Genomic DNA, 13204 nt, shown 5'->3' on the forward strand with positions numbered 1-13204 from the left:
CTTTAATGGCAGGGACAGGTGCACAGGACCTCTTGAAAAACAGGCCATTAAGTTTGATAGTGTTGGCCTAAAGCTTTTATTGTTAATTGGATTTCAGGTAGATTTCCTTTTAAGAAGAGCTGACAAGTTATTCCCTGCTGGATGATGGCCTTTGGGGCCTAGAAAGCCAGTGACTGTATTCCACCTCTTCATTCCAAGGAACTGGGGACCTAGGAAGAGCTAGAGCTGATTTTTAAAAAAAGGATGTTTCTAACCCTTTTATTTGTAAAAACATATTTGGAAAACATAAATCAATCTCTAGGGTTGAAAGTTTGTCATTGATTTTTCCTAAAGAGCATAAATTAGTCATTGTTTCCCCTGTTTTCACCAAAGGCACACCTCTGTAATACACATGTTCTCTTTTTGTGGGCCACTACAAAGTATTTTATGCCAGTAGGTGGTAATGCCACCATAGCTGCTAGTGATGGTGCTCTAACAGGAACCCGTTCTTTCCCAGCCAACCCTTTGTTGCTGTACCAGCTGCTGAGCACCTTATGTGACCTCTGGCCACAATGGGGATGTCTACGCAGCTCAGTGCAGTGCCACACAGCCATCTCTGAAGAGGCCAGTTTCAGTACTGAGAGCAATGTACCTGCACTTCCCAGTGGCCACCCCAGCTGGTACTCAGTTATTAGCTCAGGCAGAAAGCCATGCCATGTAGATGCACAAGCTGCTTTTGGTACCTGAACTAGCTTGTCCAGATCTAACTCAGATAACTCTTCATGGAACTGCATCATGCAGACATGGCCAACAAGAACCTATACTCTCAGCTAAGTAGGACTCATGCCTGGCTAAGCATTTGATTATAAGCAAGAGAATTCTGTGTTTCCATTCAATTCATTTACAGTTGAGTTTTCAAAGCACCTCAGCATTAGCCTAACTCAACGGGGCTTTTACCACTGACTTTAATGGGAAGAGTGATGCAACATGGAACGGTTTTGAAAATCCCACCATTAGGCCAAAACATCAAAGAATAGATATTAAGTTTGGACAGTTTTTGGGTGCTTATCTTGAAAAGTCTACACACCCCAGAATATCCAGAAAACTGGATATTCAGAAAACTGTGGAACACCCTCTCCTTATACAGTCTAGTCCAGTGGTCACCAACTGGTCGATCACAATTGACTGGTAGATCCTTGAGCCTCTTGAGGTTGATCCTGGGCTGGTGGGGTTAAGTGTGCATGTGCATGCATACACGCACCTCCGCCAGCCCAGCAGGCCAGTCAGTAGGGGAGGGAAGGGGCGGAGGCTCGGAGGACACGTGTGGGGGCGGGGTCCTAGATCCTGGGTTCCTTTTAAATTCCAAAAGTGATCTTGGACCTAAAAAGGTTGGAGACCACTGTTCTAGTCTGCATAGATTTTGCTTTATGTTGGTTTTTGTATCTGCTTCATCACCAAAGTATCTGAGCAACTTTCAGTATTGCATTAAGTAACATGATGAATATTAGGCCTGTGCAAAGTGGCTACAATTCGCTTCGGATTTGGATAGGCTGATTAGGGGGACAGTGATTTGATTCGGTGATTTGAATCACTGTCCCAAAGTGATTCAGCCGAATCTGATTTGGAGATTCGGCTGCTGCCGAATCAGTCAAATCAGACAGCCCTCATCCTCCTTCCACCCTAAATGGCTGCCCCGGCCACCCCAGCTCTCATCTCTTTGGAAAAAAAACCCAAATGCACTCACTGGCTCCTGCCTTGTGGAAGGACAATCCCTGTTGCCCTCCATTGTCCCCTGCCACATGGAGGGCTCTGCCATGAGCCCCCCGGACTCCTGCCTGCCCCTGCATGGCTTCCCTGCCCACCCCATGTCCTGGCCCTTTAAAAAAAAACAACAACCCCCCCGAAGTCACTGGCTCTAGCTCAGCAACAGGGAGGTCCCTGCTGCCCCTGACTGCCCTGCGCTGCGTGGGGGGGCTCTTCCATGAGTCCCCAGAAGCCCCAAGGCCGCTGAAGGAGCTGGTGAGTCTGTTTTTTTTTTTTTTTTTAAAGGGCTGGGAGCTGGGCCAGGCGGGGCAGCCATGGCAGGGCTCAGAGAGTGGGCCGGGTCAGGGGGCTTGTGGCAGAGCCCCCCACGCATCATGGAGCAGCAGGGATCAGATCCCTGCCTGGCAGCATTCAGTGAGTAGGGGCTTTTTTTTAAATAACTGGGAGTTGGGGCAGAGGGGGGCAGCCATGGGGATGGCTGGGAGAGTGGGCAGGGGTCAGGGGTGATCAGAGGGGCTGGGGGAGCAGGCAGGGGATGGGGCCTGGCAGGGGTCTCCCCATGGTCTCCTCTCCCCTCCTCCGGCATCCCCTCCCCCGTCCCCTACCTACCAGCATGGAGTCTGGGTCTAGCTCCCTGCTGCAGTGAGTGGAGACTACCCAGATCACCAAATCACCAAAGCTCTCCGAATCTTTTCCGAATTGATTTAGAGAGCTTTGAATTGATTTGGATCTTTTAACTGGTCCCCTGATTCGATCTGGATTCAGAGATTTAGCCACCAAATCAGGCCAAAACTCCTCCGAATCGAATCAGCACCTGAAGCTTTGCACAGCCCTAATGAATATCTTCTTATGGACTTCATTCTCTATCTTATTGTTTCCAGAGGAGGAGATTTGTGTATCCATGCTCCTTCCTTCCTTCCTTCCCTCCCTGTTTGGAAATGCACATACTGCTATGTGTTTATATTTTAGAAGACAGGTCAAAATGCTCCCTACACTTAAAATGGAAGTTGGTGATGTCTGTAATGCTTCTTAGCTCCAGAGGGAGTTCCTTCCACAGTCTTGAGCCAAACCGAGAGAAGGCTCTGTCTCTTTCACAGATGAGCTTTTCTTTGTGATAGAAACGTCCATGTCGTTTGCAAAACAGAACTGTCAGCTACAGGATTAATCCTACACCTTCATGTAATTTTTTAGCAATGCTGGATTAAGGTCATTAGGAATCCTGAAAACTTGCATTTGATTGGATCTTCTATGGGAAACAAATGTAGAGAAGGCGGTATATGCTCATGTTGCAGATGCGGCTGCTGCAGTGTTTGCATTAGCTGGAATTTCCTAAGGAATTTGGCTTGATGCCCTGGTATTGTGCATTGATGATATCTGCTTTGTGGACTACAAAGGCATATATGAGGCATATATAAGACTACAAAGGTATACATATAAGTGAAGCCAGATCCTTATCCATTCAAATGGGACCCAGACTTCTACCTAACAATTTCCTGCCTTTGGGTAAGCTAGGGTATGAACTTAGTGCACATTAGCTACTTTGTGGTAAGTACTCCTTGTGCATACTTTTATGCCATGGAAAATATGAGGTACTCACTTTCATTGAGGGGTAAGCCACTTTATACTTGTTTCAGGGTAGGAATATGCCAGTGGTTCACAAACTTTGCAGACTCAAGGTCCAATCCCATTAGACTCAAGGCACCCCTCAGAAAATGCCGGTTCTGGGTTTATCCTGTGAATCACTTATAGGTGTTTGCACACCTAAGAGTGACAATATTGCACAGTACCCCACAACACTCTTACATGGATCTCACAGCACTCTGGTTGGGAATCAATGGAGTATGCATATGGGCAGTCTCTGTAGAGTAGCTAACATGATGTAACTCATACGTAACTTACCTCACATTAAATGGTTGGTGTGGTCATGCTTTTGGCTTCCATGTTTGTTAACTGGGTTAAGTGGAATTTTGTACCTGTCCCATCCAAAATGGTAAATAAATGCAATGATTCATAGAATAGACATACAATCCCTGTGACTCAGCCTATTCATTTAGGAAACACCTCATTTTGACCTCTATCCATCCACAAAACTTTTATAAATGGTAGCAGCAATGCACAGACCCCATCACAAGTAACAAACTCCACTTTGGTTGGCCATCAGTGCTTTTTAACATCAGAATTTTAACATCAGAATTTTAAAAATTTAAAACTTATCAAGCTGGGGATACTTTAGAGTCATCTTACCCGTGAGCCCTCAAAATCCTAGGTTGGCTATGGGAATAACACATGCATGTCAGGCAGGAACTGTTACAAGAATAAAAGAAGTGGAGAGGGGATATTCATATTCAATGAGGACAAAAAAGGGGATCTTTTTAATAGACAGAATTGGTGTTATCGTCTTCTAACATCGGGTTAAATTAATGACAGATTTCTCCCTTTATCAATTAAAACTTTGTCATTTTGGAAAACAGATGTAAAAAAAATAAATATTTAGTTGTATCTGTCTAGACCAGAGGTCAGAAAAAATTTTTGGAGCAGTGGCCTGAATTAATACAGCTCAGTCCAAAGGTGGGTTGCTGCTTCACATCAGTGCATTGCTGCTGATGTCCTGTCTTTGTAGGTTGACTATAACTACTTGGGCTAGGGACACAAGTTACATATAAACCAGTTCAAGTGATCAGAAACCCATTTAAACCTGTAATAGAACAGAAATTCATGCACATAAACCAATTTCAAAATGGCCGAAACTGGTTTAAGATAAACCTGTTTGAATGTAGTATCAGACTTAACTGATTTAGGTCAAACTGGTTTACAGAACTTCTGTCCCAGACTCCCTCCTGATTTAAATTAACTCACAATCCTCCAGGATCCCAGGATGCTTCACAGCCCTGGGCTGGCTATGCTGTGCTGTCTGTCCAATGGAGCAGTGTTGGCCACACCCCTCTCCTCCCTACAGGACCACTATCACTGCTCTGGCTGTCTGAGAAGGGGGTGGGAGTTGGGGTGGGAAACCCTGCTCCGGCGTGCCTCCCTTGCTGCTTAAGCAGCAGGAGCAGGGGTGTGGCCAGACCCCACTGGCCTGAGGGGAGGAAGGGGGGTTAATCCCCACTCCCTCCCATCTCCCACTAGAACGGGAACCCAGCTGGGGTCAACCTAGCTTTCCCCCTTGCTTGCCACTTGAGCAGCAAGAGAGGGGGAATGGGCAGATCCTGGTCCCGAGCCTGAGGAGAAGTGGGGGCAAGGAGGGGAGAATCACAGAGAAGTGGAGCTGGCAGGGACCTACAGAGGTCCTCTAGTGTTTAGACCAGCCCTTCTCTGAGCCCTGGCCAGAGCCCTGCATAGGCAGAGGGTTTGCTCACAGCACCCACAACTGTGAACATGTGCCAGTGACTCTGTACTGCTGGGGAAAAAGCTACAGGGGACTTCCTGTGGCCAGTTTTCTGCCCCTACCCAACAGTGGGGGCCAGTGCCATGCCCCTCCAGCCCTGAGCCCCAACAGTGTTGTGCAAATCCCACTCCCCTCCCAGCCCAGCAGTGGGGGAGGAGGAGGAAGGGGAGAGCCCTGCTTGCTGCAGCAGCTCCATGATAGCCCGGCCCAGCCTGGGCATAGGAAGCTGGAAGCAAACTGGGCATATAACTCCTGCAGCCCCAGGCCAAGTCACAGCTGGCTGAAAGGCCCTGCCCCCATGGCCTGGCCCTCCACACCTGGCCTCAGCAGCACCTGCAGGCCAGTCCAGCTCAGTCCCACAGCCCCAGCCCTGGGTGAGGTGGGCGGTGGTGGGGCTGAGCCGCTCCCTCCCCTGGCCCCGAAAAGCCTAGCAAGGGCTGCTTCCCTCTCCAGACACACCCCGACTGGGGTCCCTATAGGCCACGGTGGTGGTTTAAACTCCTCCCCAATCATACTCAGTGGCCTGGTGGGGCTTGGCCATACCCACCCCCGCCTCCAGCTTCCATCTAGCCTTCTGGCCACTGCTGAAGGCTCACTCTAGTACACCTGGCATCTAGCCTGAGCCCCTGCAGGGATGTGCCTGCATTTCCGGAACCCAAAGTGGATGTCTATTCACTTGCTTGCCAGCTCAATCTGCTCAGGTTAGACTAACTTGCAAAGATTGAATCAATTCAGGCTTGGGCTTTTTGAATGTCTGTACTTAGTCTTGATGGGCCAGATCCAGCCCACAGGGCATACGTTACCCACCCCTTATGTAGATAAATGTAGCCATATACTCCTATCTTGAGTGCTAGAATTGTGAGGCTTTTAGCATTTAGGATGTGCATATGCAGTTTTATGAGCACCTAGCTTGCAATCTGTTAACTCACCTTATGTCTAAATTGACGTTTCATTTTAAAATCACATTAGAATGTTATTTCTGAAATATCCTGATTGTATTAAGCATGTGAGCACTATTAAAATTATTAGGTTTTAAATGAGTAAATACTGTTAGCCATTTTTTTCAATGTCAGCTCACTTAAATAGTGTAAAAAATCCACACAGACTTTAGGATCTCATAGAAGGCTTGTGCCTGTAAGTTGCCAACACGGAGGCCTCTTCAAACATACCTTTCTAACTCCATAACAGAACCTTCAGATCTGTTTCCTCTCCAGAGAAATACAGTATCCCAAACAAAGTTAAAAGTTGTTTTTCCCTTCAATAACAGCACAACACCAGACTTTAAAACCTATTTCTCAACAGAAGAAGAATGCTTTTGGCAGGGGTGGGAAAATGAAGGTCTGCTGAGGTTATTGAAATTAGGGTTTGAGTGTTTCTATGAAGCCTGCCTACACTATGCTAGCTACTTGTTTAACAAGCAGATGGTCAGAAAGATTTGGTGAATAAAGCACTTGACTAGCATTTGGGTACCAGGGATCTCTTCTGAGATCTGCCACTGACTCATGAGAGACCATGTGCAAATTACTTCACCTTTCAGCAATATGTACAATTTATTAAATATTATCATCACTCTTGTTGAAAAGCTTATGCAGGCCTTAAAGGGCTCTAAAACCAGAAGTGAAGTTATTTTCATTTACTATTATTTCAATATGATAACTGGAAAACACATTCTATATTGGGGTCTCAGTACTGGTGATTTACTCCCCAGCTCATGAGGTATTGTCACTGAAGTGGCCTGTTCTGTTAGGAGTAGATATTCTGGGTAGTTGAGAAGCAGTGCTGAGATAGAAGCTTCGAAAATGAGTCTTGGTTTCTTTGACAAGAACAGGATCTGTGGGGATGGTAATCTCCTGAGGGATAAAGTATAAAATGTGGGTGCCTTTATTTTCATGCATCCTGCTCTTCCAGGCTGCAAACAACAGGAAATAGCAAATCAAAAGGAAAAAAACAAAAGTTCCAGACCCACCAAGTTATAGGACAACATCCTGACTTCTTGCTCCTGGGGCAGGGGGCTGGACTTGATGATCTTCTGAGGTGCCTTCCAGCCCTAATGTCTATGAAATCTATGAAATCTATGAATCCTTGTAATACGCTTATTTTCTTTATCCAGCACTCACTTCCTTTAAATGATTACTATTCTTATATGCGTATAGAAGCCTTCTATCTGTGTGGCATATATTCCATTTTATTTAATCCTATTCTATTCACGTTCTTACACCAGCTTTATCACCACAGCATCTGGGCTCTGTCCAGTAGTTCAGACAATTTAAAATGACATGATTAGCATTTGTCACTTTTGGTAGGTGTAGTTTACATGTTGCAGATTAAAAGCCAAAGAACTGATCCTAAATATAGGTAACAAATACATTAGGAGCTCCCCTCCCCCTAATACCCACACTACAATGACATTAAAGGACAGCAATAGAGAAAACATAACCAGTAGGCTAAATGCCAAGGATTCCAGAGCCTGCAGCTAGTGGATAGCCTGAACAAAGAGACACATCCTAGAATGCATTTTAAATGAGGTCAGGCTCCTGCTTTGACATATTTTCAGCAAGAGCAGACTCTGGAGGTGAGGGTCTGCCACCTAGAGTGTCCTATCCCCGCTTCAGCTGAAGACAGACAACTGAAGGAGCATTCCAGACAAATGCAGATGGCATGATGGACAGAAGGGGAAAAGGGTGTACTCTTAACTTGTTAGCTAATAATTTGGATTAAAACAGGAATGAAGACAAAGTAATTTGGGTTTTAACTTGGATTAGTCAACCCCTGGCTTTTTTATAGACTTTAATTTGAGTTGCTAGCCCAAATTAATACCCAATCTGCCTTTTCTTTGCTGATAGTCTAACCCAAGTCAGATGACTCAGGTAAACTAGTCTGAATTAAAAACACATTGTAGACAGTGGGTGCATCTACATGCTTGCTTTACTGTAGAGCTGCCTAATTAGCTCCTCAGTAAAGCGTCACCATCTACATGTGCAGCACTATTAGGCTGCAGAAAACTAATGAACTCCACCATTGTGCTGCCTGACACAAGTACTAATCTATGATGGAGTTATTTAGTGCACCAGAACACACTCTGTAGATAGTGTCCGGGGTTAATTGAGGTGTGAGGATGCTACAGTGAGGGCTACCTAATGGCTAGTCCTGCACTGTAGTACCCTCATGCTCCAGCCAGCCGCTCTGCAATACGATGAACTGGGGCAAATCAGCTCCAGGCTGCCAGGCTGACTCCCCCAGAACAGCTCAGTGTGCTGTGGCCCCGGAAGCATGTGTAAACACCGTGCCCAGAAGCAATAAACTCCAGCACAAACTGTGCCAGAATTTATTTGGCTGTGCTAATTGTACGTCTAGATGTGTCATCTCTGGGGTAACGGAGGATATTGTCTATTAAAGGACAATGCTCCTTTAAAGTGAGTTGACAGCCATTACTAAGTGTAATGTGCCTCTTTTTTGGGATTTGGGTCTGTACCCTTTACTGAAAAACCAACAGTCTTAGTGGGTGCATCTATACGAGATGCTGACTGCACAGTAGCCCGATAATACTGCACAGTAACATCGTATGGCAAAAACCGGGAAGCAGTGCTACTGTGCAGTAGCGTCACAAAAAAGGCATTTGCTGGCACTACTGCGTATTAACTCAGGTTACTGTGCATTTATTTAATACTTATTTATACAAGTACTAAGTAAATGCATAGTAATGACTGCACAGCAATGTCTTGTGTAGATGCGGCCAGTGAGTGTGAGTTCAAATGGGTCAGGATTAGAAAGAGCCACAAAAGCCGTATCTTGAACCTTACGTCAGTGTGAATTTTGAGAAAGAAAACAGCATTTGATTTAATTTTAATAAAAAAAGGAAAGAAGAGTTTGAGGCTATTTGTATTTGGAAATGTAAAAATATTCCTAGAGAGGTGGATTAGTAGGCAGAGGGGAAGTGTCCTTATGATCTCTCTCTCTCTTTTACCAATACCTACAAAGCTATTCATTATACATCTCTATTATCGGCTTACTTGCTCAGTTTTTCCTAAACCTTTTGCTGGTTTTGCTATTCAAATGTCTTTCTTTCTTCTTATTCTTTTTCTTCTTTCTTTCATCATTTTTTACCATAGATGACAATAGACTAAGCTACTTAAAGTGATCAAAATCTGAGTGAGGCTCAGAAGCAGTGTCCCAGGTAGGCACACTGGGCACAACGATTTTGTGGGGCTTGCGAACAGAGGGAAGTGGAGGAGGTATGATTTCAATAAGGGTATGGAAGAGGGATGGTGCTTCGGGCCAAACCCAGAACAATGCAATCCATCTGTTCCTGGCCTCATGCTAACAAAAGCTAGGAAGCTAAAAGTTAAGATTTACACTTTTTTTTAATGCAGACTACTGTTAAATCATACAGACACATACACACACACACAAAAAGAGAGAGAATCTCTCTCACAAATACATAAAGAGAAATACAACACGAGAAATACAATATGATAAATCTGAATATCAATCTTTCATCCAACACACTGATGCCCAAAGTAAGCCCTGAAAATCTAATTTCTTTTTCCACGTAAGATATAATTCACAATGTTATCCTGAGTATTAATGTCAGATTTTTAAGATGAGAACTTTCCAATAATTGACATACCAAATGAGTGCGCAAGCATGCATACACACACCACACACACGTGCATGGCCTCTTGCCTCAGATAACTTGCATAAATCTAGCTCTAGCCAGAAGTGAAATTAACTGGCGGCTCAGCCAGGTTTTCAAGGACAATAGCCTATGCTACACAAACTGTGAACACCTTCAAGTAAAGGGATTTGCACTGCACTCTGTTTTCCAAACAAAAAAACAAACAAAAAACCCCCAAAGAAAAACATCACAGCTGAAAAATATATTCACTGCTTTAACAGTACTGATCCCCTTTTAGCAAACCAAAATCTTTCAACTTTGACTTCCAAATGATTTTCTCTGTCACCACATCCTGTCCTTCAAATGTAAACTCAAATCATTGATGAACAATTGGAACTCTTTTACTCTGACCTTTCCAAACCTAACAAGTTCTTTCAGGAGTACCAGCCAGGTAAGGGTCCATTCCAGGAGAAATGGAGGAAATAAATTAGCACAAAACAAGCCATTCTTTGACTCAAATTTCTTTTCAGAAGATGCACAAAATTTAGCTCCATTCTATACCCTATTCTTCAATTATAAGAAATGATACTATACAGCCTATAAATGATGTACTAGAAACAAAGGACAATTAACACATCCAATTATGCAATTCTTGTTGAGTTTATTACTGGAAATTTGGATTCACTGGCAGCAAAATATAAGCAAAGCTGGCAAATACGTTCTGTAGTTTACTTTTTTTCCATCCAAACTTTTCTATGCCAGTCCTTAGTTGCTGACTGCCAGGAGGGGCAGAATATACAATTTCCAGTTCCACTATTCTAGGTATTAATACTCTAGTAGAAGTGGGTAAGGTAATGGGTACGGTACCTGCAGCTCTGTCTGGAAGAAGAATTTCTGTGGACACTGTGTGCAGTCGTAGATCTTGTCCTCTTGTCCATGGGCTGAGAAAATATGCTGCTGCAACTTGTTTGCTTGAACAAACACTGAAATATTAGAATGATAGTGAGCTTTTCATTATTGCATTTTATAAATGGGGAGGCTTTTGTAAATATTTCCCTGTTGACACACAGCAATCCAAGAGGTAAAGTTAAGTTGGTACACTATAATTTCATATTACAGTTATGTTATAAGGGACACCAAAAACCCTGTTTAACTACATAGTGGGTGCATCTACACGTGCATTAATACGTTGTTGCTACCGCGCATTAAGTTTACTACCTCTGAGATACTACATAAATGTGCAGTAGCTGGCACTAATATGCAGTAGCAATAGTGCAGTCTTTCTGTAATGCTTAACACACAACAGACTAATTCTACTGTGCGTTAACACATTTTTGCCGTGACATGCTAATGTGCAGTAGAATTAGTTTACTGCGCATTAAGTGTCTTGTATAGACATGCCCAGTGAAATCTTTTTTCTATTACATTTAAAAGGAACAGATATGTTTTGTTCCTATATTTTATCTATATATAACTATATATAAGTATAAAATATAATATCTATAGGAATCAAACTAGAATTCTTGTAAGGAGAGCCAAATAAAACAAAAATATAGTTTAAAAAATAAAGATTGAGAAATGCCATTTCCTCTTGCAAATTATTTGTAATGAGCCAAAAGTCATCAAGTATAATATACTAAGAATGAACATATATGATATATTTCCTAGCAACCAAGAGGTCTGGAAAGTGCCAGAGCCCTGTTTACTCTATTTGCCTAAAGTTAAAACTAACGAACAGTTCTGTATTTAAATGTGTTAATGCTAAAAATTATATCCCACAGCTACTCTGGGGCAATGTCTATAAATGTGAAACAGAACTGCAGGTAAATTCTCTTTGGATACTTTAAGATCAACTCTGCCTACACACTGAATGCAAGGGTTTCAATAATATAAACATGTTCAATTTTAATGACTACAAAACAAGGCCCTAAGACTGTGTAACAGTTTACCTAGGAGACATACTATTAATAATTAAATTGTATATGCCAGAGGCAGTGTTTGGGTTGGCAGCACTGACTTCTGATGGATGCCTGGTGCACTGTGACCTAAAAAAGTTTGCATCTACAATATTAATCTGTATAGGCAGGGAAAGGATTTATTAAAGATGCTGGCATTTGACTTTGACTCCACTCCTAATCATTAAAATTATTCTAATTGCAAGCCAACAAGAAATATCAGAATATTGTTCTTGTGAGTCATACATTTTAATCACATTTCTCATTACCTTAAAAAACTATTCAGATTCCATTTTCCATATAAAATTATATTGGTGATTTTTAGTTCTTGTTAATATGCTAGCAAGATGCACTGAAATAATTTAATAGCGTATAGCTAATAAAACACCATTGTTTATGATTAATGCTCTGTGTCTATTTACCCCATCAGCAAAAAGGAAAAAGGGTTTCACACAGATTGGAATCGACTTATCTCCATACTTCTTAACACATTTTACAAGGCTACTGGCTCAAACATTAAAGGATTATTTTTATCAGGTATCTCACTCACATGGAGAATCATCAGTGGGTACTCTTTAGAGATGCTAGTTTTTATATTACATTAAACCCCCCAAAAAACTTGTCATCATTAAACTCTTGGAACACTAAGATACACAGTATTAGAGTAAAAGAAAATTACCTCCTTACAAATTTGTACACAAAGACAAGAAAAAGCCTAGCAGAATCAATAATAAAACTAAAAGACAAAGAACAGCCTCACTGAAAGAATTATTGAACGCAGATGCCTAACAGGCAAACTGTTGAAGGCAGAACTATCCACACTCAGACACTGCTACAGCAAGCTGTGCAGTGAAAATGAACTATGTATTTTTTTTAAATTTTATAACTTAACAGAAATGTGGAACCTGAATACAGTGAGGTAATCAGTGCCAGCCACTGTATGTGCAAGAAGAAAAATTCAACTTTAATTTTCTTTTGCAGGGTGTACTTAGGTTTTATTTGGAGGAGAGCTGGCAAACAAAGAGGAATAAAATGAAAATATTAAGGAGTCTATTTGCCTATCAATGCACATGCTTGGAGAATGCACTAATGTTCTCCATTAGTGGAGAACAGAAACCCTGAAGTTTCCAAAATTACCATGCTATTGATGAGAGAATACCCAAAGTGTGTTTTGTCATATTTTCCTATAGTTTTGTAAATCTCAGATTTTCATCTTGTAAAGCAAGATTACGCATTGATAAGTACTAATACGTATCTTACTTTAGGGTATAATTTATAAAACATTCTATAATACATTCTATTACCCTTTTTTAAAAGTCTGCCAGCACCCTTTTAATGTATTTTCATTTCCAAGGATGATCTGGGGATAAATTACATACGCAACATTTTTGTTACTCATGATGGGCCAAATCTTACAGTTCCTAGTTCTCCTGGGTCAGGCTATTATCTCATCTGGATCTATCCCAGTGAACAACAATAACAACCTGAACAATTGTATTGATT

The 13204-nt window shown here is 42.3% G+C and overlaps 1 protein-coding gene across 4 annotated transcripts in view; it reads right to left on the bottom strand.

Annotated features, from left to right (window-relative positions):
- ZNF521 (zinc finger protein 521) overlaps nt 1-13204 on the bottom strand; it is a 285865-nt gene that overhangs the window by 25178 nt on the left and 247483 nt on the right. For all 4 annotated transcript variants that reach the window (XM_090039845.1, XM_090039842.1, XM_090039843.1 and 1 more), the window contains one exon: nt 10614-10729. In XM_090039845.1, the coding sequence (XP_089895971.1) occupies nt 10614-10729 (116 nt within the window). The remainder of the gene's footprint in view (nt 1-10613; nt 10730-13204) is intronic.

The sequence above is a fragment of the Crocodylus siamensis genome, chromosome 3 (genome assembly GCF_052110815.1).
Source record: "Crocodylus siamensis isolate JL-2025a chromosome 3, ASM5211081v1, whole genome shotgun sequence".
NCBI classification, from domain to species: domain Eukaryota; kingdom Metazoa; phylum Chordata; order Crocodylia; family Crocodylidae; genus Crocodylus; species Crocodylus siamensis.